This window comes from Quercus robur, chromosome 7 (genome assembly GCF_932294415.1).
Source record: "Quercus robur chromosome 7, dhQueRobu3.1, whole genome shotgun sequence".
Taxonomy (NCBI): domain Eukaryota; kingdom Viridiplantae; phylum Streptophyta; class Magnoliopsida; order Fagales; family Fagaceae; genus Quercus; species Quercus robur.
The window spans coordinates 3,530,306-3,555,040 of record NC_065540.1 but is presented as its reverse complement, the minus strand read 5'-3'; the positions used below and the strand labels follow the sequence as shown (position 1 = coordinate 3,555,040).

Below are 24,735 nucleotides of genomic sequence, written 5' to 3'. Positions count from 1 at the left end.
ACTTTCGCATTTATTTTAACATATTGAACAAACTGCATATGTGTTAAACAGTTTGATCCTTTATTTGTTAAGATAATTTCAATATAGCTACATTGGTAATGTATCTCAATTAAATAAATAAATAAATAACTGTTTTTTTCTTTTTTTGACAGAAAAGCAACAAAAAAAAAAACTGCTAATGTGATCGGACTCTATCACAACTTTGCCCTGTATGAATTTGGCAGGGCATAGCTTCCTCTTGCGGTGGCCGTGAAAAAAAAAAAAAAAAAAGAGAGAGAGAGTCAATCAAAATCATCTTATGAAAAGAATAAGATTGACTTAATAATGATAGAAATGAAGTTTTTCTATATAATCGAAAGTAAGGGAATAATGCTAACTATAGATCTTGCAACTTACATTGTCTTTTTTTTTGGTTGATTAATTACATTGATATACAATACAAACTATGGCTATTAAGCTAATTCTTCTTAAAGCCAGAACTACATAATAGTAGTTACAATTATCAAACTCCAAATAAAGACCATCACATGGTTTCTCAAAAATGAAATAAAGATCACACAACCCTCATTTAAACAAATTGCTATATAGGTAAAGCATAACAGAAGATTGCCATATATTACATTCCAAGCTCATTCTCAACTGAATGTAAGAGAGAAACTGAGCTGTTTTCAATTTGACCAAAACTAAAACAACCTCCCTCACAACTTATTATCCTTGAATTTTATTGACCTGCAACAAAGAAACAATAGCATAAGAAATGGTGAAAGTAATTTAAAAGCTACTAATTATTTACCACCTCCAAGATCCACAGAACTAGTGAAATTGTGTGAATTAGTCACTGACAAAAGCTGTACATTGAGCCTCTCTAGAACCCTACCCTCAACATGATCCACATGAAATTTTTTGTATAAATTTTTTCCAACTAATTATACACAAGTTTGTGTAAAAAATTCACGTTTTCATGTATTTTGGTTGCCAAACATTGATAAGTCAGAATTAGTGTTGTGCCACAAGAGAAAACCTCCATTATTGCTCATGTATCACTACATCGAGCTCATTCTTTAATGATAAAAACCAAAAGAGAAATTATGCATCATGTGGACTTACTTTTCTTCCTAGACTACCACCCTTTAAGCCCTTAGATTTGGGAGCTGCCACAGCAGTTTCTCGATGAGTCAAAGGCTTAACGTGATGATGATCAGGCGGAGGAGTTGATGAGTGGGTCTCTGGACCCCTATAATCGATTTGGTACACCTCCAAATCCAACCGATCCGATTCCCCTATCATAAACCAATATCAAATCATTATGTCACATAATTCTTTTCAATCTTTGTTGTACTATGCAAGTATTCAAGAAAAAACATGTTGAGAAAGAGAGCGAGAGAGAGAGAGAGATGCTAACCTCTTGATAAATAGGGCACAGTGAAAAGGAGGAAGAGAAAAAAGATGGTGGTGGTGCTAGACTTGAGCTCCATGGCATGCCAAAACTGAGTTCGTCAAATGCTAAATCTCAATCATTCATACATGTATATATATAGAAGGAATGAGAGGGATAATTTATGTCATAAAATTCATGAAGTGTTCATGAAATAAGCAAAAGGGCAGGTGAGGTGAGGTGAGGTATTTTTCAGCTTTTGGCAAGTGAAACCGTCGCCATCCACACAACAATAAGTTGCAGGGAACCGATGTGGAAATGTTGGGTTGGAATATTTATGTTAGTGTAACCATGTATATGTAACTTATACCTAAACTTTTTAGCTTTTAGCTTTTTTGATTATGTGTTATTCTCTTGCTCCGGACAGCTCCATGTGTATATAATTGAATTGTCCTTTAGAGGGATGTCCCATTTAGCTCACTTGGCTGGATTTCAATTTACTTACACCTACTCTCTTTTATTTTGTTTCTTTTTTCTTTTTCTTTTTTTGGTCTAGAATTGATTTGGAAATTTCAAAAATAAATTATGGAATTCATGTGTACCCACTTCATAGCACAAGACAATGGGGAGGTTGTGCCTGTTATATCTTGCAGGGAAGAGAGAGAGAGAGAAAAAGAAGAAATTACTACTAGAGTCCTAGACACACACCCTTTTTTTATTGTAAAAAATGTGCATGATCATTAATCCTCTAGGTCTTGCATACAGGCATACAGCATGTTATTCAAAGCCACTGTGCAAATCCAATCTAGGAGAAATTATACAGTTTTCTGGTGGATCACTTCACTTATCCACCATTTTACTAAAAGATTCCCATTTGTTTAAAATTATTGAGTCAGTAATCAATTTTTGTTTCAAAAAAATTTCTAACTCAACAATTTTAAACAAGTGTAATTTTTTTAGTGGAATGGTGGACCATGCCACTTGTCCACCATATGAACCTTATATCCAAACCTCTTGAGTAATGTCAAAGGTCAAAAATGTAAGCTGTCAAGCTTTTCGGAAGTTTGCCAATTTTGAAAACCCCAGATAGATCTATAGACTTCCCAGAAGGGGTGATAACACAAATAATAATTAACATTTTGAGGCTCCACAGAACATGTTGTGCCTTGAATGCTAGAACTGCTATCAATTTTACTACAATAAAAACTTATAAATGACGGGACAATAAATGAGATTGGTCCATCTTCAACATAATAATAAATAAGTGTACAGACTTTTTTTTTTCTTTTCTTTTTTTTGAGAAGATGATTAATAACGTATTAGTTTAGAAGAAAATTTGTAGTATTCCTCATATCACAAATTATGTCGGCCATATATCTTTCTTTTCTTTTCTTTTTTTCTTTTGTGAGAGAATCGGCCATATGTCTTGATAGCCATACAGCGAGCCTGGCATTTTATTGCCAAAGTATTACGCTTTAAGTCTAGTTGTTTGAGTTAACAAATTCTTTCAGTGCCAAATCTGTTGGCAAGCTTAATTTAATTACACTGCATCCTCAATGATTTTGGAGTGAACAATGCCTAGCATAGTCCAAATGCATATTCTATTAGGGAAAAGTTAACCAATGCTCTGAGGGCATTAGTTTAGTGAAAAAAAAAAATACAAAAACAAAACAAAACAAAAAGAAAAAAAAAAAAACAACAACTAATTTTTTTACCGTCTTTATAATTTTTATAAAATTTATATTAAAACTTTCCAAAAATGGTCAATTAACAAATGCTCTAAGGACACCCATTAACCGAACTCATTCTATTATAACAAATGTCATTTGTGGTCAATAGCCTGATAGCTTAATTAGTTGGCCCATTTTAGTATTTTCAAATTTCAAAGAAGCATCCCGTGTTCAAATCTCCCCTCTTAAATTATTAATGTATAAAAAGAGTCATTTGTGAAATTTGCACAATATGATGTTCTGTTTGTTTCGATGAAAAAAATTTTATATAAAAATAATTTTTCTGTGTTTTCTTGTATTTAGTAGCATAAAAAATGAGTCAAATAAAAATTATCTTCAATTAATAGATAATGTATGACTTAACTAAATAAAGAAAGTTAAAAAATTATTTCCTAACTCATTTAAAATTGTTATCAAACATAATAAAAAAAATTTATAAAAGATATTTTTTTTAAATAACTTATTTTCTAAAAAAACATTTAAATTAAAAAAAAGCTAAATATAGTTTATGACACACATGTAAAATCAATCATGAAATGGCTCACGCAATCATGAAATGGCTCACGCACTCATAAATGACACGGTCATGCATCTTATCAGCCAGATAAATTGTCAGCAACTCTGCATCACAGAACACTATTCCCCAACATTAAGAGTGGTCACAACTCACATGTGAAGGTCCAATCATTTTCATGGGATTTATTAGGGGTTCTATATGTTCAAGATGCAATGCGATCATTAATTGAATATGGATATTTTTGAAGATGGGTATCTCTGGTAGTAATTTCCAAAGATATTGCAAGATTGCTATGTAGCTTGAGTGAGGCTTAGTGAGTTCAATATTATAGAGCTTTAGAGGTCAAGATTGCCAACAAATTTGAACGTGGATTGCACTACACTTGCTCACACTGAGCAAACAAGGCCATGTATAAGTGAGATACTTGATAGGGTGACATCTACAATACCAAAATTACATATTATCATTTGATTGAAGTACTACTAGGTTACAATATTATTTGATTGAAAATTGTTAATATATAAACGTAAGAACAAGAAACAATTTACTATTCGTTGACTAAAATGTTTAAACCCATTGCCGATATGATATTGGTGATGTATGAAAACTACATGCCCATATGCATGTTACCATTCATGGGTGTCCTGTTGGGTCCAACATCAACAGCTGTCGTAGCTGGACTGGAATGGGGTCGTTCTAGAGTTTATGATCAGCAGATTGCCATTTGCCAGTATGACTGGGACACTGACAACAAAGCCTCAAATCTTTTCAATTCCTGCAGTAAAATCGCAGACAGCGGCTTCAAGTGCCCATACTACTTTTAAGTGTGTGTGTGCGTTATAATCACTTGCTTTTCCTAAATCTGATCACATTCATTATAGTGTTAGAATTTTCATATTTCTACTGTGTTCTGTTGGCATTTGGGCCCGTAGGAAGGTCCAAATTGGCGCTCATGTGGGCAGTCTATTGCATTAGGGTTTTTTGATGTGCACATATATAAGAGCACATAATCCCCAATTGACTAAAGAAAAACATCTTCCATAAAAAAATAAATTTTTACAGATTTAATCATTCAAAGATATAAACATAAAAATCAAACAAGCATATTAGAACCCTAAACACTAAACTAACATAAAGAAAATAAAACAAACATCAATATAAACAAATAAACATGAAACAAAACAAACAACTATACTAAACTAACATTAACTCAATAAACATGTCAATCTTAAGAGGAATCATGGGAGAATGAACTAAAGAAACAAAAGAGAACAAAAATAAAATATACTAAGCCACGGTCAGATCAATAAACAAACAAAGATCATAAATTCAAATAAAATAAGTAAGAACACTTAATATAGTATTAAGCAAAGAATGATGTGAATCCTATGTAGCAAAGTGGAAAATCATGGAAAAGAGACTCACCTTGCTTTAGAATCACAGATTTGAGATTGTTTAACCGACCCCTCAATGCCTACAACACAAAAATTAGATGAAGAAGACAAAAATAATCAAAGAACACCACAATTGTTAGTAATCACAACTCAAGAACAAAAAGTTTTGAAAAAGGTTTTGAGAAATCAATTTAGAAAAATAGTTTCTGCCTTAAAACTAACTAAAGAGAGGTTTTTAATTATGTAAAAAATGTGCTAAGGTGCTGCTCTAGGAGAAATTATAGAGTCCTATGGTGGACTACGTCACTTGTCTACCATTCCATTAAAAAACTTCCACTTGTTTAAAATTGCTGAGTCAGTAATTAATTTTTGTTTAAAAAAATTTTCTAACTAACAATTTTAAACAAGTGGAAGTTTTTTAGTGAAATGGTAGACCACATCACTTATCTACCATGTGGATCTTATAATTTCTCCTGCTCTAGGGTTTTGAAAAGAGAAAATAGGGTTTTAGAGAAGATGAAAGCAAAAAAATAACTTTCTCTAGTTAGGGTTTTAATTGGAGACATAAAATAAGTATTTATAAGTTAAAATTAGGATTTTTAGGGCTTTTTAATGATCTTTGGAAGTTTTCAAGGGTTTATAGGCCGGCCCACATCAAAGCATGATGTTTTGGGCCCTTAAAATGAAGTTTTAAAACCCAGAAAATTAGACTGCCCAGTTTGCCCAATTTCAGATGGTCATAACTTACTCGATATAAGTATAAATTAGGCAAAATTAGTATTCGAATTGAAGCCCAAGATGTCTACTTTCCAATGAAATAAACCTTACTCAACAATTCTTTGTGGATAAAATTTTATGGACAAAATAGTGAGCAAAGGTCATTTTCCAGTATCGATTTCAAAATGATTTGAGTACTTTTGATTTGTGATTACTTTCAAATTATTGTAAACTCTTTAATTATCCTTGATTGACATATGTCAAACTCATCATTGGGACAAAGGACCAAAATTTATTAACAGGATACAAAATGAGTTGTGTACAGGTAGCATCTCCTTTTTTTTTAAGTTCCTTCAAACATGTTCTTTGAATTCTTTAAAGATTTCAATAGAGTAACAGTAGTTTCTCCCAAAAAAAAAAAATTAGAGTAACAGTAAATCTTCAAATTTTCCTTGAATTCTTCAAAGGAAGTGACAGGTGGGGCTTCCTTTGAGTAAGTTACTATTGAGAAAGTCATGAATCGACAAAAATGATCGGCATTGACCTTTGTGGCTTTCTTCAATAGATCTTAAAGGATTCTGGTGTGCTTTGCAAATGAGCCAGGCTCTTTCTATTTATAGAGGGAATAGATGGCCTTGGGATTAAGTTAGTATAAGTATAAAACTCTTACTTGCTTAATTTTCATGCACATATGTTGATAAGGTTGTGCAATGCAAGATGGATAAGAATTGGAATCAGAAAATTGAATTAAGTGGCTGAATTTTTAGCTTTGAACATGTCGTAGTATTTTGAGATGATTTTAGTGCGGTTTTAAATATAACTCAAAAATCTATAATTTTGACAGAAATGTTGGCTTCCAAATTCGCAGATTCTATGTCGAATCACCTCACAATGTGAACCTAAATTTTGAAAATGATTTTCTACAATTTTGAATAATATAAGTTTTTGAGTTCCATCCAACTCTGGGGCCTAAAATTTAGCCATTTTAGGATTAGATGAAGCTAGTGGATATTTTGGAAGTGACTTATTTTAATTTAAACACTTATCTATAAGGGTTTTAACTAAAACACTAAAATTAAGACTATTTATCCATTAGAATTAGCAATCTTATGTATGATAGTGCATCCCTGTTCTAAACCTACGCCAATGGGATTATGACACACCATTAATCAAATTTAGTTATTTAAATGACCAATCATAATTAATTAACCATAATCACATGTGTCTAGCCCTAGACAAATATGAATGCTTTAATAGACTAAATTAGAGTCTTGTGATGGATTGGGGGAATATTGTTCAAGGTTTTCAAGAGAATAAATTGGGACACAACTACAAAAGCTAGTCAAGCCGCTAACTCCCTTACTTGAGAGATAATATCTTATAAGATAGTCTCGTAAGATCACCATCTCACAACATGTGGAACCTACCGTTGTATGACTCCCACATAAGACGGTCTCATAAGATATTCTTTGTTTGGTAAGAAGGAATGTGTTATCAACTGGAACCTTTTACCATCAAGACAAAACTACTATTCAAACTTAGTAGGGACTAAAATTCTTTGATTGAGGTTTTTAAAATTTTGGATATCAATACTAGAGGTTATGAATGCAGTATTATCAAAGTTGGTTTTTGAATTATTAGTAGCCCACTCTGCCACTCAGTTCAATTCAATGCATCAATGAATCCTTTATTATCTAAAAGGATCAAAATTATAAATAAATAAAATATTGATGGTGGACATTTGTTTTTGGTTATAGACTTATTGCTTCAAAGACTAACCCCATCGCGGCCCATGAGTTGATGGATCACGTGGACATAACCTTGGACAACTCTCACCGACAAGTCCAGAAAAAAGGCTAGCCTTTTTTCAAACAAAAAGCTGTGCACCTGTTTTTCTCATGCACCAAAATCCAAATCCTTTTTTCTTTCCCTGAATGTTTTTACTGGTGAAGTCCATCCCTGGTTCCACTAGATCCATATTTTAACTTAAAATGATTGCACGATCTGTCTTCTGGGAACACTGAACACTAAAACACTGCTTTGCAGCAAGCAGCCTTTTAATCTAATGGCTCACTTTTTGTACCATCCACAATCTCAGGCCAGGATACAACGTTATATATTATAGAATGTAAAATTTAGATTTTACTTGAGCTGTGACAATCTGATACGTTATATAGTATAGAATGTAAAATATTTCATATTTGGTAGCACAGGCATCAGTACCTTTTTTTTCTTTTCTTTTTTCCATTTTTCATTTTTTGAGTGGAAAAGTGACATGTGGGGGTGCTGTGAATTGTGATTTCTTCTGGGTCCTACTTTCCCGAAAGCCTGACCATTTAGTGCAATAGCTAAGGCACTAGTTTTGTCCAGCACTACTTTCCCCTGGTTCCTATGCAAAACTGCCTCACCATCACCACCACCACAACCACAACCCCCTCCCAAAAAAAAAGTGTTTTTCTTTCAAAAATCTGTTCAAGGAATACCACATACATTTACAGTACAGATTTCTTTTTCTGAATAAAAAAGGAGTTTGTGTATTCATCAACCCCACACTACAATAATTGTAAGATTAATATCACGTATATCACTGGGATTTTGATGACGCTATTGTTGAGGACACAACACATTTGTTGAAACGCTACTACTTAAACTACTAAACTTCTACTCAGTATTATGTGTGTTGGGAAATTGCCTCAAATTCCAATTGTGACTTGGAAAGTCAATTAGGTTTCCTAGTTGAAGAAGGAAAAATTAATTTGGGTTACCTTGTTATAGAAGGAAAGGTTATTTCTTAGTGTGGAAGTAAGTCTATTCCTTATTAAAGAGGTGATGTGTTCCTATTCCAAGAGAAAATAGACTCCTTATTAAAAAGGTAATGTATTCTTAGTCTAAGAGGGAATAGTAAAAGGGTCCTATAAATAGACAATACTACAAAAAATTTGATGGTTTTGACCCAAGAGAAAGCCGTTTAGAGAAAAAGAAGACAGCCAAGAGAGAGCTGTGCGTGGAGAAGAAAATAAAAAAGGAAAGAGTAAAGTATTATCGCCTTTGAAAGAGATAATTAATGCGTGTGTGTGAGAGTAAAGAAAAATGATAGAGATTTTTCTTTAGTCGTGAGATATACACAAAAATTAATGTAATTGATTTGATAATATAATAAAATTATTCGAAATTTGTCTTGTAATTTTTTCCCTTAAAAAAGAAAAGATTTTTCACATAAATATTTATATTATGGTATATAATTGTTGTTTTAAACTGCTAATATTATTAATAATATTATTTAAGATCCACCAATGTGAAGCACCAGGCCACACCCACCCAGTACAGCTTCTTGATAAGATTACACGTTGTGTTGCATTAGTAGAGTTATTGTGCTGTTGCTGTGACAGGGCAGTAGAGTACGAGATTTATAAACAGATAAACGTGATCGCATGGGGTAATTTGCTATTTGGAACCATTTATCGTCTCTCCTAACCACTTAATTTTTCAATTTCTATGCGTCCATGATTTAAGGGGCGAAAAATTGGACTGCAAATGATGAGATTGTTAATGGCCAAACTGAAAATGACAAGATCGGATAGAGAAGTCAATGGAGCCTGCAACCTCCAGCCTGACATGCCGTGCGATGGGTCCCATATGGACAGAATGTTTGGTAGTAATACACTGCTTATACCTCAAGCTAATCTAATGCACTTTTGTTTAGTGAAAATCTATAGACCACAAGCAATTTGAAAAACTTTTCACAACTGCTGTAAAGCAATATCATTTGTAAGAACTTCTAAAAGCTTGTTAACCCGATTATCGTAAATGCCAACTTAATTATTGGGAAAAATACTGTTTATGTGTGAATGTTAACTCAATTATTATGAAAAACATTGTTTATGTAGCATTGTGGGTTAAATCCACGGTTCACTTTGCCAAACTTACTGAGTTACCATAATTTGAGTCCCAACATTGAGAAATTAGACTATCCTCTGGATCATGTTATTTGTCTATCATTTCACCAAAAGACTCTTACTTGATTAAAATTACTGAGTCAATAATCAACTTTTATTTAAAAAAAAAATTTAATTCAACAATTTTAATTATAAATTTTTTAGTAAAATAATAAACCACATCACTAACTTACCATGTAACTTATAATTTCTCACAGACATTAGCCTAGTATTTCATCTTTCCAAGTCCATAAATGCACAGAGACCCTGTGTGCCTGAAACTTGGCCCAAGTGGCAGCTTCTTTAAATATTTCGGTGTAAGTGTGCTTTTGGATAACACTGACCACTGGACAGGTTGCTATGGGGCCTTGGTTTCAGAAAATTGTTTGCTTAAAGCAGATCAGGCTAAAAACCATGCTCAATTACATTAACTAGACAAGCTCGGGGTAAGGACCACACTAATAAATGTCCTAGTTTGTAGTCATAGTGAGAAAAATTATTACAATTTCATGAAACGAAGTTCTCATAACATAACATGTGGGTCTCATTAGTTTGAGGGTATAACTCATGAGACAGTCTTCTTAGCCACTTTCTACACGATGCAGTAGCTGTAAATTAACCCTCTCAAAAACCATGCTTGTTCAACACAGGTTTAAGTACTTGTTGGGCTTAAAAAATAATTGTTGAAATACAATTTTAATTTTTTTTAAAGTAAATTTAAGATAAATAGATGTCCCCACGCTGAATAAACTTTTAAAATAAAGTAAAATAAAATAAACTTATGGCAAACATGCCCTGCACTAGGTTTCAATTATCTCAACCTAATCTTTGTCAAGTGGTCTGAATCAAAGAAATTTAGCTCAAAAGAAAATTTTCCACCCTATATTTCTTATCTAATGTGAAATGGATGATGGATTATGTTCCCTAATCATCCTGAAATGAAATGTCCAAAAGCTATAAGACAATGACCTGTTCATGTACCTTTCACATTTTAGACATTAATCATGTACCTTTAGACCATACTTTTTGATCAACAAATCTTTAAAAGTTGAAAGTAAACAGTTGGTCAAAAATCTTAATTGCAAATCTCTGAAAAAAAAAAAAAAAAAAAAAAAAAGAGGCAAAGTGGCAAAACTAGCCCCCCATTAAAAAATTTAGAATCATGTTTAAAAATTATTCTTTATACTATAAGATTATCCCCTATATATCAAATAGTCAGAGATATATTACAATAAGATGTGGGGTCACCTCATAAAGGTATTATACCAATAGGCTTTCAACCAATATTGAAGTTGGTCAGTTAAAAATTTTAGAATCATGTTTCATATTTATTATTCTTTATACTATAAGATTATCCCCTATATATCAAATAGTCAGAGATATGAACATGTATTATGTGGAGGTCACCTCATAAAGGTATTATACCAATAGGCTTTCAACCAATATTGAAGTTGGTCAGAGTATCCAAAGATACTTATTATATTAATCAAAATCCCATTACCCCAAGCCAGTCCATAAAGCAAAAGCAGAAAACACTGAGAACAGTCCCAAACTTCTCGTTCCATGAAATTTGTTGAAAAACACAGACTGATTTAAATGGCACAAACAAATAAAAAGTAATAAATACAGACAGCTACCCATGAGGAGTGGCAGAGCAAAGCAGAGCAGATAGATAGATATAGATGAACACAACTATTTCATTTCTTTCCGCTTTCAGCGTACGACCAAACTTAACTTTTTTTTTTTTTTATATTACCATAGAAACATAGAGATTCTCTCCTCTATATATATATATATATAGCTCCACATGTAATTTTTTTTTTTCAATATATAAAAAAAAAAAAAAAAAAACAATTCAATTCAGCTGCCCAAAAATATTTTCAATTCAGTAAAAAAATAAAAATAAAAAGGGGTAGAGATTATAATAATGGATTTAATCACAAAACAGGTTGTGAGTTTGAACTAGTGAGACCCAACCTTCTTCTTTTCCAGAAATTATATTCTGGAACAAGCTTCTCTCCGGTTCTTGCTGGTTCTGATTTACACCTTGTGAGTATAAGAGGCCCTACAGAGACATCTACAGCTTTCAATTCTTCAACGTTTGAGGAGCTGAGGAATCCTTCTTTAATTGAACCTTCGAATTCTTTCAAAAACTCCAACTTTTTCTCGGTTTCGGGAGCTATCCTCGATTCTTGATCCGAAATTGACTCGCTTGCCGATGTGGGTTTCGCTGTATGCTCCGCATGTTCCTCGTCTCTGTTGTTTTCTTGCTCTGTTCTTTTCCTCTGTTCCTCTATTTCCTCTGTCCCGAGCGGTGATTCCCAGAATCTACTGGCCAGAGATGAAGATCTGTACGGAGCAGATCTGCACCTAGTTAACAAAAAAGCATTCTTTGGTGGTGAACATGAATTAGACACAAAGACCTTAGCTAGAACTTCTTTTTCAAGATCTTCTTGTTCTTGTTCTTCCTCTTCCCCATCTTCTCGCTCTGAAAATTCAATTTTATTCCCAAATTTCTGTTCAGATTTTGGTGAATCTTGTCGAGTTTCGCCTTTTCGTCGAAATCCCACTTGAAAAAACAAGACCCACTTGCGCCAAGCCGGCCCGCAACACCTTGTTTTCCTATTCAAGGCAATATGGCGGCATAACAGAGCATTTTGGAGCCATTTGCACCTGCGTCTTGTCTTGGCTCCGACACGGCGGTTCCGAGCCTTGCAGGGTTGTTTGTTGGAGGAGCGGCGGACCCGGACTTGGCCCATGCATGTAACCTTTGGAGAAGTTGGTTCTTGAGTTTCAATGGCGGCGTTGGAGTTCCTTTTGTTGCGAACAAACATTGGGCTTGAACGTGCCCTGCCTCTGCTTCTGCTCCCCACATTGGTCCTCAGAAACCTCATCAATGGTGGTGGAAACTTCTCAGTCCGACCCGGACTCGATATGGGTTTTGTGGATAGCTTCATTTTCAAACAAACAAAAAAAACCTCTCTCTATTTCAGTATTTCTCTCTCTACCGGACTCTGTTTTTTTTTTTTTGTTTGAGCTTTGTTTATGGAAGAGAGAAGAAATGGGGTGTCTTAACTCCTATGTTATAGCTGTGTGTGGCTTTTATCTCTCATGTGTTGTGCACTGCGCTTGTGCCAAAGAGATTTATCTTATTTTATTTTATTTATATTATTTTATTTAATCTTTGCACGGATGGGTAGGATCCACTGTTAAGATTTTATCTAATATTTCGAGGTTGTAAAATGAGTCTTGTTGTGTTTGTTTTGTTGTGCAGTCTTCTGTTTGGCATGGCTGGCACTTGTGGTCGGTTCTAGACTTCTAGTAGGAAATTTCTTCCAAAATTGTTTACCTCCAAATTTAGTTTTCCTTACTTCTAGTTATTTAATTTTTGACCTGCGTTAAATTCACAATATTTTTATAATATTTTTATTACAAATTATAAATGATATGTTGTTATTGGTTTTCATTTGAATCCAAGATTTAAATTATTTTGTTACCCACTCGTAATAACTAATAATAACAACTCACCACTTATAATTTATTGTAAAAATATTATAGAAATAGATTTTTTTCTCTTTTCTTTTCTTTTTTATTCGAAACGTAAAATACGTTAAGAAAATGTCAATAAGTTGAATTATAAGACTCTTATCTATTACGTGATGATTTAATCTTTATACGAGCATCTAGGACCATTTACACATTATCTACTTATCCCAAAAAAAAAAAAAAAAAAAAGTAGATAGTGTGTAAATAGACCAAATTGGATTAATATTTTAATAATCTTATGATTTAGTGTCTGTTTGGTAAGATTATTTTTGTCAACTTATTTTTTTCTACTATTCATGGGTCTTACTGCACTTGTTGGTACTATTCATAAGTCTCATTGTACTATTTCAACTAACTTTTATCTTTATCTATAATACTTTCAACAAAAATTTTACAGTTTCAACAAAATAAACAGATCCCAAACAGACCCTTAATATTTAAAAATTTAGACTTGCTAAAAAAAAAATAGACTTAAATGGGAAAATTAGACTTATAAGTTTCACCATAATTCATTTTAGTTTTATGAGTTCCAAGTTTATTCAATTAAGACATTTTCAAATTTATTTAATTAATATCTTTTCATCATCTTCAGTTAAATTTTTTATTAAAAATGTTTTGAAAATATTTTCAATCATTAATTGGACTCTTTTTTAAATTTGAAGAAAAAAATTAAAAGTTTGGACAATTAAGCAATATTAAACAAAATTTGATTGAGAGACCTTAATTGAATCTACTTAAAACTTAGAGGATTAAAATAACCAAAAAAAAAATTGAAATAAATTCTATTTATATTTTAAGTGTGAGTTTTGTATTTTAGCCAAAATTTTAATATACTTGGAATTGAATTTTTATAATTTGAAGAAAAAAATTAAAAGTTTGGACAATTAAGCAATATTGAACAAAATTTAATGGAGAGACCATAATTAAATCTACTTAGAACTAAAAGGACTAAGATGAATGAAAACAAATTTTGAATTAAATCCTACTTATATTTAAATGTAAATTTTACATTTTAGCCAAAATTTTAATATAAATGGAATGACTAGATTGGTATGAAATCTTTATTCAGAAACTGCAATTTTGTTTTTATTGTTTTGAAGCACAGTTACTGACTTACTGCTATTCTGGGGGATTTGTTGTAGCGTATGGAGTAAGGCAATTGAATCGAGTAAATATTGTCGAGAGAATAACTGTTAGATCCTTTTGATTTTGTTTGGGTTTTTTGTCGGTTTTATTTATAGCAATAGTAACAGTGATACCATTTTGAGCCTAGGAAAAGTGACTGATTGTCAACTTTTTTTCAGGCCTCAAGAGTCAGACTCTGGGTTTGTCCACTGAGTCACTCAACAATCCATGATTGGTTTGTGATTGATGCACTTCTGTTACTACGTCATGAAGTAATTAACTTCTTTAATCTTTCTTCAACAAACTAAACTGCGTCTCGCTTAATCAAGTAATATGCTCTTCTTTTTCTTTTTTAATCAAATATTATTTTTAGCCATCATATTGAATGATGTTAATTTACCCAACCTTCTTGAGTTGAGTCTGAAAGATTCTCCTATAATCCATTTATGTAAATGTTTAAGGTTGTTTGGGAAGAGATTTGTAATAATGTTATTTAAGTTTGAAAATATGTGTGAAAACATGTGTTGTATTATTTAAATAACAATTTTTGTCATTTAAACACCATTACTTAATCAAGTAATATTCTTTTCTTTTCTTTTTTAATCAAATATTATTTTTGGTCATCATATTGAACGATGATAATTTACCCAACCTTCTTGAGTTGAGCCTGAAAAGATTCTCCTATAATCCATTTATGTAAATGTCTAAGGGTTGTTTGGGAAAAGATTTTTTGTAATGTTATTTAAGTTCTGTAAAAATTTGTGTGAGTAAAAATATGTGTTGTAGTGTTTAAATAGCAATTTTTTGTCATTTAAACACCGTTACTAAACAGGGCCTAAGTTCCCCATGGAAGAAAATCTCACTATTTTAGTAAGGAAATGCTAATGAATGTTCTTAAGGTAATGATTAATAATCCATTTAAAGAATGTTTTTATGGAAAAAAAAAAGTAATTAATGTTTTGATAACTTTTTCTATTTCCCATAAAAGTTGTATCAAAATTTTACTAAAATGTATTGTTAACCATTGCCCCAAAGGTACTCATTAGCATGACCCATTTTAGTATTACAGTGCAATATTATATTTATATAATAGTATAAAATAAAAGAAATTATATTTTTTTACCATTGGAATTGTTTTCATTTAGGTCCTAAGACCGATTCTTATGTTAACCCTTAGGAGGAATTCAAAATATAAATAAAAAATTATTTTGTTGACACTTAACAATTATTATTATTGAAAACAAAGACAAACTTGAAGAGCAACAAAAAAAAATAAATAAATAAATAAATAATCTCAAACTTTAAAGGTCAAGTTTAATTTATTCAAAATAAAAAAATATTTTATATTCATTTAACTTAAAAAATAAAAAATAAAGTAGTCTATAATATACTAAAAATAAAAAGAAACTCACATGCCTCTCTCTCTCTCTCTCTCGCTCTCTCTCTCTCTCTCTCAATGTAGCTCTCGCAAACCGATCACCATAAAACCACTTAATATGCATTTACTTCCTCTCTTTAACCATTACCATAAAACCACTCATACATATACTTCTCTTTCATCATTGTTTTCACTCTTACTTATAAAATCATTTGCATCAATCACATTTAAAATAAATAAGTTTATTTCATTTTTTTTTAATATATGTTATGCTTTATATACAATTTATGTGAACAATTCTATTAATTGATTCTAAGTGAATATGTCTTTAATCATAAAAATTAAGAGTATTGAGTCATTTTATTGTTAAACTTTTTACTAATAATAAAAAATTAAAATCTCACAAATAAACATAAAATATCACGCTTTCACCTTAACTTATCAATTCATGGTCAAAATCCAACTCACTTCCCTTAAAAATTAAAAAAAATTTAAAAAAAAAATCCAACAATTAACTCTTGAGCTATTTAAGTTAGGTTCTCATTAATATTGACCCACCTTATTCAGGAAAGAGTTAAAACTATTGTTTTTTATATAAGTTAATCTAATATTTCTTTTGAGATAAGCAGAATTATAAAAGTTCTATCCACTTTTCTTCTTCCTTTTCAAATTAATTCACAAATAAAAAATCTCTTGAGCTATAACTTGACTAAATAAGTAAATAGTTTGGCAATTTCCTCAACAACAAAAAAAAGTAAATAGTTTGGCAAGTTCAATATGCAGAATTTATTACTTGCTTGGATAAATTTTATTTGCTACCTAATTTTATTTATCAGTTTAAACTTCAGAGCTTTAAGTGAAGGCATTAAAATCAACAGTTAAGACTCTTCCCTTCTACTCAAAAACAGCAGTTGCTATACCTACAAGGTAAAAGCAGTGGTTAAGTCTCATAATGGTTCGATCAGTGCCCAACAAGCTAATTCATTTTTGCTTAAGATGTGGGTCTTGCCAGGGGGTCATGCTGGGGTCTTCATTCGTCAATGATCATAGGTTGAAGGGTACTAGACTACTAGGGTAGAACCTAATTGGTTAAAAACCTTTGTGTATGTTTAGTAAAGCCTAATTTGATGAGAGTTTTAAACAAATAAATTAATTGATTTGATATCTCAATTAAATTGCAACAAACGGCACCTTACCACCACTCATTTGTAAATTTTTTACTTTTTTTTTTTTTTGGTTTTTTGTGTAGGTTTAACTTTTAAGTATCAACCAGCATATAACTCGTGTATACGCTTGGAAATGTTGAACAATATTGATAAAGAAGAACAAAAAATGGAATAATTTTATATGTATTCATTTTGAATTTTTTAAAATTTAAATTATTATTATTATTCAAGGGAAAAAAATGTAGATTATTGTTCTGAATGTTGGATAAGGAATTTGATCGCGTGAAATACTATGGTTGATAACAATCTCTTAAAAAAAGTTTTGAAGTAATGAAATTGTTTGTTTATCAATTGGGATTTGAAATAAAAACAAAATTGAAATCCACATTTAAAAGTATCTCATTCCTGGTAATGCTAAAGTTTTGTATTATGTTTATGTATGCAGTGATGAAAAAGTGGTCTTAAAGTCTTACATATGAATTACTTATAGTCATATATTAATGTTAATGTTTCTACAATTTGTTGGATCTATTATTGTAAAAGAAAAAAAAATATAGTGTCGCATCTATTAATCAGAAAAAGAAAATGTTATAGTGGAATTATATTGAATTATACGAGAACTTGTTGCATCTATCAATTGTAATAGCAAAAATGTTATGGTGGAATTATATTAGATAACATGATGTTAAATCACAAATTTGCAAGTTATCTTACCACTCATTCTTAATCTCTTGTACACAATTGCAATGTTTGAATTTCCCCCTTTACTGAGGAAAATAATATGAATTAAGAGTTTTCTATCTAATTCTATCTGACATGTGATCTGTTTAGAATGTTATGGATATTTTATCAAGCCTTTTTTATTAGTTCCCTCAATTTTAGCGTGTAGTAAATACCTATGCACCAATTTTTTTTTTTATGAAACATGGTAAAAAATTAGACCACGATTGAAATTCAATGGATTTTCTCTAGAAAAGAATAGATTTGATGTTCTTATAAAAAATTATAGTTTACAACATGTATCTAGAAAAAACCACTTGCTTTTGCAAAATCTAAACATTCATAAACTTTAATAAGCTAATATATACAACAAATAGCATTACAAAACAAAATCATTGGTTTTTTTTTTCTTTTTTAAGAAAAGAAAACAAAATCATTAACAAACCAAAACTAAACTTAACTAATATAACTATTATATGGATCGATTGAGGTGAATAATCACTGTCTTTCTTACTTTTCAAAAACCAGAAGAGAACAAATATTACATATATGGGTTGCTTTTTATCTACTCTAACCTCTATTACCAAAGTGTCAGACCACAAAAACTTTCATAAATACAATAGATAAAGTTTAAGCCAAAATAAGATTACCCATCAAGAATTCTCTTAATTTTTTCAACTTCTCATTTATCAACATCCCAACCAAAGGGTATAATGAATATATATATATATATATATAGAGAGAGAGAGAGAGAGACACACACACACACACACACACACACAAAATTAAACTGAAATGAAAGAGAACAAACAGATAATTATAGAATAATTTTCTAACTCGCCTAATAAAGTTAGAAATGAAACGATTTGAGGACAATCATAAATACAATACACGGATACACAAAATTAATTTAACCAAAATACCCAAAACAAAACTAAAAAAGGTAACAACCCAAAAACCTTAATCAAAACCAAATCTGTTGAAGTGATACACCATTACTTTCAAATCTCATCCAAAACTAAATGAATGCCACAATAGCAAAAACAATCAAAATCTGATTTTTTTTTTTTTTTTTTAATAGTTGATGGATTTGCTGTGGTCGAAGAAGAATTAGAAGATGCAATTGGTCTCTTTCAATTCAAAGATGTTCCACCTATAGATGCCAACCTGTAGGCCCAAATCAATGTGATGTTAATCTAATAATCAAACTCAAAAAAAATTTATGTTCATGACTTTGATTGGATGACTAGTCGAATGCAATAAAAATATTGTATAATAAAATATCTTGATTGAAGAACAACTACCAATTGTGTGAAGAAATCAACCGTGGTAAATTCTGATGGCTAGCTAATCCCTAAAGTGCATTCATCTCTAGAGACATTTGAGTTTTCTTCAATAGAGGAGTAAATTTGGGTTGAATCTACCACTGCATTCGCTTGTTTATAAAAGCAAAGCCAAGAATTAATAGGGGGTTTAGGAGTTGAGAAGACGACCAAGTGCAAACTGCCTAAACGTCAAGGTCATTGAGTCATAAACATTGTATTGAGATTCAAAATATTGTATTGAGATTGTACAAGAGTAAATGTTATCTTATTATGTTCACCATCCTTATCTGCTCTTCCAAGACAAATCCATAAGTGATTTATTCATAATGGACACTTGGAAGGATAATTATGGTGTGGTCTCCACATAAGTGATTTATAACTCTAATTTGGAATTCTAATTTGAGTTTCTCTTAGTTTCACCTATTATTATATGTATAGATTGAATTAATTGACTATAAATCGGTCAAATATTAAAAGTTAAGGTTCATTCATTTAGTTTTATTTCGAACGTTAGCCGAACTTGAGCTTTTGAGCATTAGTATCCGGCATTCTAAAACTCCAAATATGCTAAAATTTAGCATCATACCCCATAAATCTTGCATTACCCACACTTCTAATTCTAAAAAAATTTACCATTGAGCTACAATACTGTAGGGTCTCGTTTTTCAGTCCAATACCACACAGTGGGTGGAATCTTGGACCAGCGGGCCCAATACAATGAATTTGTAGAGAATGGGATGAAAGGCTAGGCCTTGGTGAACGGACAGTCGTTAGTCATGGTGTTCATGATGATCGCACAGAGGTGAACTGAGCTTATCCAATAAGACTTTCTCCTCGACATGACCTGGGTGGCTCCGATTCTTGGACCTCGTCCGTGTCCCCTTTCTAGACTACTTCTTCCTCCTTTTATACTAGCTTCTTCCTATCCCTCGAACGTCCACATATAGGTTCAAATTTATAAGGCTGATACTTGTCCCATCAGCCCATACCCAAAGTGGTTGGGGGTGGTTGTAAAAGCTGGAAATTATGGTTCTGTCAGGTGCAAAGTACTTAATTGCAGTAATGACAGTCTTTCCCTTATTCTTTGTCATTTTAGTACTTTTCCTGTTTGGCGAAATGACTCGGAATGTCATCATCAGTACCAAGTTGCTCCCTTTGCCCTCGACTACATTTATGGCCGAGGAGGGTCCTTCCCATGGCCGAGGAGGATCCTTCCCATGGCCAAGGGGTGGGCCTTCCTTGAATCGGGCCCTAGGCCCAGTGCAGACATTAACATGGGCTTCTTGGTTTTATACCCCCCCCCTACAAATACCATCCTACTTTTATACTGGTACTGTAACAAGATGGTATTTTTTTAAAATAATTTTTTTTTTAGGTTTTGGATATTGAGTTTTATTATTTTATTGTGTAGATATATTATTTTAATGTGTTATATGGTAAAATAAAGCTGGGATGTTAGGTGTATTGTAAAATTACATGATATAATAAATAAAGTAGCATTTGTGATAGTAAAATGTGATATTTTTTCAAATCCCGAATGCTAATGCTCTTACCAAACAAAATTACATGTCCAAACTTAATTAATTTTCTTGTCAAATAAACTCGAGCTTATTAACAAGCTATTTGTTTAACTTATTCTTTTGCGTTATATATTAAAACCATGACTTAAATTTTTACCCTTCACAAATCTATGGACTTTTATTTCGAATGATTGTTTCTATTATCAATAATTACAAATAATAAGTTTATTATATAGACCTATTCACAAATTTACACAATCCAATTTCAAAGGTATATAAGTATATTGAGTCTTATGTTCAAAAGCTTGTTCAAGAACATATTATTATTGTTGAGGGTTATTTGTGAGAATCCATGCAGAAAGAAGAAAAGCCCAATAATAAGGGCAGCAAAGAATTGGCAAGCAGATAGCAAAACCATTAGGCCCAAGCGGCAGGAATCATGGATCACATGCCCATGAAATAAACAAATGGGCCTCGAAGAAGCAAGTGGGCTTAAAGAAACCCGGAAAGAGAGAAATAACATACCCATGGGCAATATATGATGTAGAAAAGTGAGAAAGGGCCGGTGCAAGCCCAAAGTAATACAAACTAAGAAAGTAAGGGTTTTATGGCAGGCCCATGAATCCCAAGGATGAGAATAAGGTAATTGGGCTAAGGAAGCCCAATGAAGTTAGTAAAAGCCCATGGGAATGCAGAATTAGTAAAAGGGTCAAGGAAGTCCAAAGAAAGCAAGTGGGCCAAGAATGCCCAAGAGAAAGACAAAAGAAACACACGAGCCCATAAGTAGGAAAAACCAGTAGCCATACCAAGCCACTGGAGGAAAGAGTAAATGGCTGGCCTAAAGAGGCCCAGCAGGATTGAGTCATTATAGCAGGAATAACAGAACAATATGGCAGAAAATGAGGGAAATCAAGAAGTGGGTTAAAGAAATATAAGGTTCATCATCAAATAAGGCTCAGCTCCTAAGAGGAGCGGGAAATCAAAAAGCAGCCCACATAAAAGGTCAAAGAAAACGGACGGCAGGCTATGCAGGCAAGCCTCCAGACCAAGATAGACGAATGGGCAGCAAACAGATTTTTGAACACATATGGAAGGAAGGCACGCGCAAGGCCCAGTTACCACCAACCTGTACCCAGCCAATACAAAGTATGGTGAGGTCGGGGGTCAGAGATTCAGAAAGCATGGTTTGGTGGTGGGGAGAGGGGAAAAAATCTATTTTTAAGGTTCCGGCTTAGGCTCTTTCGGGGAGGTGTCCTGTTGGGATGACTTAATATCCAAAAGAAGCAAGCTGAGTTGGAACCACTAGGTGCATGTCACGAGGGATAGAGAGAGAAAGAAAGAACCCAGACCGTAGCAAGAAAGGGTGCCACGGCAAACAAGCAAACAAAATACCCTTCTTTGTCTAGTGATGGGGGGTTGGCACACAGACGGAATAGTGATGGTCGGCTAGTACACCCAGACCAGACAAAGGAGGTTAAGGGCTAAAACAGTAAAATTCGGTTACAGCAGGCACTATAAAAAGAGGGTCTTGCCGTGAACAGAAAAACGGAGCAACAACGGGAACCTTGACTAAGAAATAAGAATTTGAAAAAAAGAAACCAAGAAATAGATAAAGAAACGAGTGAGAAGGAAAGAAAGAAAACAGCCAGAAAAAAAACAAAGTGAGAATTAAAACGGCAAACATGCACCAGTAGATTGATTCCCTCTCTCCCTCACAAAGTCCTGCTCTCTGTGAAAACCACAAGGAACCTCTGTGCATAAACCATTCAGGTTCGTTTCTCTTAGAGCAATTAATCTCCATAGCAGAACTTTTCCTAAGAGATTAATTGCATTGAGAAAGAACATTCTTTCCTCTTTGGCTTTGCTCCTGCAGACCAAATTTTAGTTGATTTCCTAACATTCTGATTAACCCTACATATTAATACTTGTTCATTTTCGTTCTGTTCTTTTCCTTCTGCAAAAGTGATTATTATTGTTGTAGTTGTGTTTGAGGGTTGTTTGGTCATTTCCCACTGAGTGGCCAGATATTTTATTTATTTTATTATTATGTCTGTCTGCCACAACTTGTCTGAAACAGCTCTGCTTGCTGCAAGCACGTTCCTGGCAAACCTGGCCTAGTTTGCGCACAAGCCGGACCACCAGTCGCAACTCCCTTATCCAAAAAACTTGTGCATAGTGCCGCAGGAAGCAGCCCAACACCACTAGCATAGCCCACCACTTTACAATTATATTTGAGATTGACTTGTTTAATAGTCAAGTCTAAACTTAAACTTGAACTTGACTTGTTTGTTAAGCAAAAAAAATAAACAAGTTTTATCCTAAGTCAAGCTTAAGCTGTTTATAAATAGCTTAGTTCATTTATAGCGCTAAATTTGATTCCACGTTAATTAATTTATTTATTTAAGTAGATAGTGGAATTATATTAGGTGAAATAAAACCACAAACATGAGACGCCATAAAGAAATCCATTAGAGTTTTCATATTAGCTTGTGTAAAATTTATTCTTTATTTGAAAATAAAACCTTTTTCTTTACTCAAAAAAAGGAAAAAAGGAAAAAAGAAAAAAAGAATCCACTTCTTTTTATTTTAGCTAACCATTTTCCTTTCCCAAACATCTGCGTATAAATTCTCCATTCTAAACACTATTTTATTTAAATATTTTCTTTTTCCTTTACTTTCCAAAACACCAACTTTTCCACCAATTTTCATTAAAAAAATATAAATAAAAATAAATAAATAAAAACGAGTATAATACATGTTTGGGAAGCCAGTGTGATATTGTACTATCACTGATTAGACCATAATCTTGCAAAAACAGCCGGAGCAACTAAAAAACTGTTCCACTTATAGTTGGCGAAATGCGAAGCAAGTGTAATTGTTGGGGCCTAATTATCAGATCAAGACGCTTGTAAGCTAAGATTTAAGTCCTGCAAATACTAACTAATCATACCTTTTAAGATCATGTTTAGCTCCCCCTCAAAAAAAAAAAAAAGATCATGTTTAGCAAAAAAAAAAAAAATCATACCTTTTAAGATTATGTGTAGTATCGGTTTTTTATTAAAAAATAAAAAATTACCAACTAATCAGCTGGTCTTTCATAAAATATTCATCCGTGTCATTTTTTTATTTATGGATTATACTAACGAGTGCTTTTAGAATATTGATTAATAATATATTTTTAAAAAGTTTTAATATCATTTTTATAAAAAATAATAAAAACTGTCAAAACATTAATTGATTTTTTTTTCTCATAAAAATTTTCTTTAAATGAATTATTAATCAATACCCTAAAAACATTCGTTAGCATTTTTTTTTTCCTTGGAATTGTTAGCTTATTATGATACTTTCAAGCTCTATAACGTTTTCCTTTGATACAAGTATAACTTAAAAATTTTATTCAAAAAAAAAAGTATAACTTAAATTCATTAATCTTAGCAAAAAAATAAAACTTAAATTCATTAACTTATTTAACTTAAAAAATATGAAAATTTTTAACAATTAAATCTTGTAATTCAACTAGTTAACACTTCTGAATATTTCCAAATAAAAAATTCAAAAATTTGTAACTATCAAAAAATATCTAATAGACAAACGAGAATATAAAAATTTATACATAAAGTGATTTAAAAAATACACCGGCTTATATAAACTTCAAGGTAACGGACACCAACGCCAATAAACATGGCTCCCTTAATCATAAACACTAAGAGGTGTTTATACTTTTAATATCAATCAAGACTAATTAACGAATACCTTTAGAATATTTATTAATTAACTATTTTTTTTTTAAAAAAAAATTGATATCATTTTGCCGACCTCCGTTAACTTTCCCATATTAGTACCCACCAGAAAAACAAACAAGAAAAAAATCTAGGTGTAATTATTTATTAAAAAAATAATAATAATGAGGAAACCTTCATTTTCATAGGATGGGAATCTTCACAGGATGGGAAACAGCAAATTCTCCAAGTCCCAACCCCACAATGGCTGCAACTTTCTTCTTGTGCTCCCTGACTGAGCAACATCATAGCACTAGTTATTGCTACTTTCCACTACTACCCCAAGTGAACTCACACCACCTAATGATAGGTCAGTGCATCTTAGGAAAATACCAGTGATGTGAATGGAGTACCTACTCATATTCTTCCAAACCACAAAACAAAAAAGTCAACTAGGCTTTCAGGTTTCCTTGCTGGCACTCAAAAAAGAGCTTGACTAAGAGCAATAAGACCAGAGAAGTCAATAGGGAATCATATAGTGAAGAGAGTATAGCGCTAGACACTAGAC

The 24,735-nt window shown here is 32.1% G+C and overlaps 2 protein-coding genes across 2 annotated transcripts; both read right to left on the bottom strand.

The window, feature by feature from the left end:
• Positions 1 to 359: 359 nt before the first annotated feature.
• LOC126691792 (uncharacterized) lies at positions 360 to 1,712 on the bottom strand. The gene is made up of 3 exons (XM_050386953.1): positions 1,403 to 1,712; positions 1,108 to 1,280; positions 360 to 729 (listed from the first exon to the last, which is right to left on the bottom strand). The coding sequence occupies exons 1-3, from the start codon at positions 1,473 to 1,475 to the stop codon at positions 709 to 711; spliced, it is 267 nt and encodes an 88-aa protein (XP_050242910.1). The 5' UTR covers positions 1,476 to 1,712; the 3' UTR covers positions 360 to 708.
• Positions 1,713 to 11,345: 9,633 nt separating this feature from the next.
• Positions 11,346 to 12,779, bottom strand: LOC126691791 (uncharacterized). The gene has a single exon (XM_050386952.1). It carries the CDS (start codon positions 12,623 to 12,625, stop codon positions 11,606 to 11,608), a length of 1,020 nt encoding a protein of 339 aa, XP_050242909.1. The 5' UTR covers positions 12,626 to 12,779; the 3' UTR covers positions 11,346 to 11,605.
• Between the last annotated feature and the right edge of the window lie 11,956 nt (positions 12,780 to 24,735).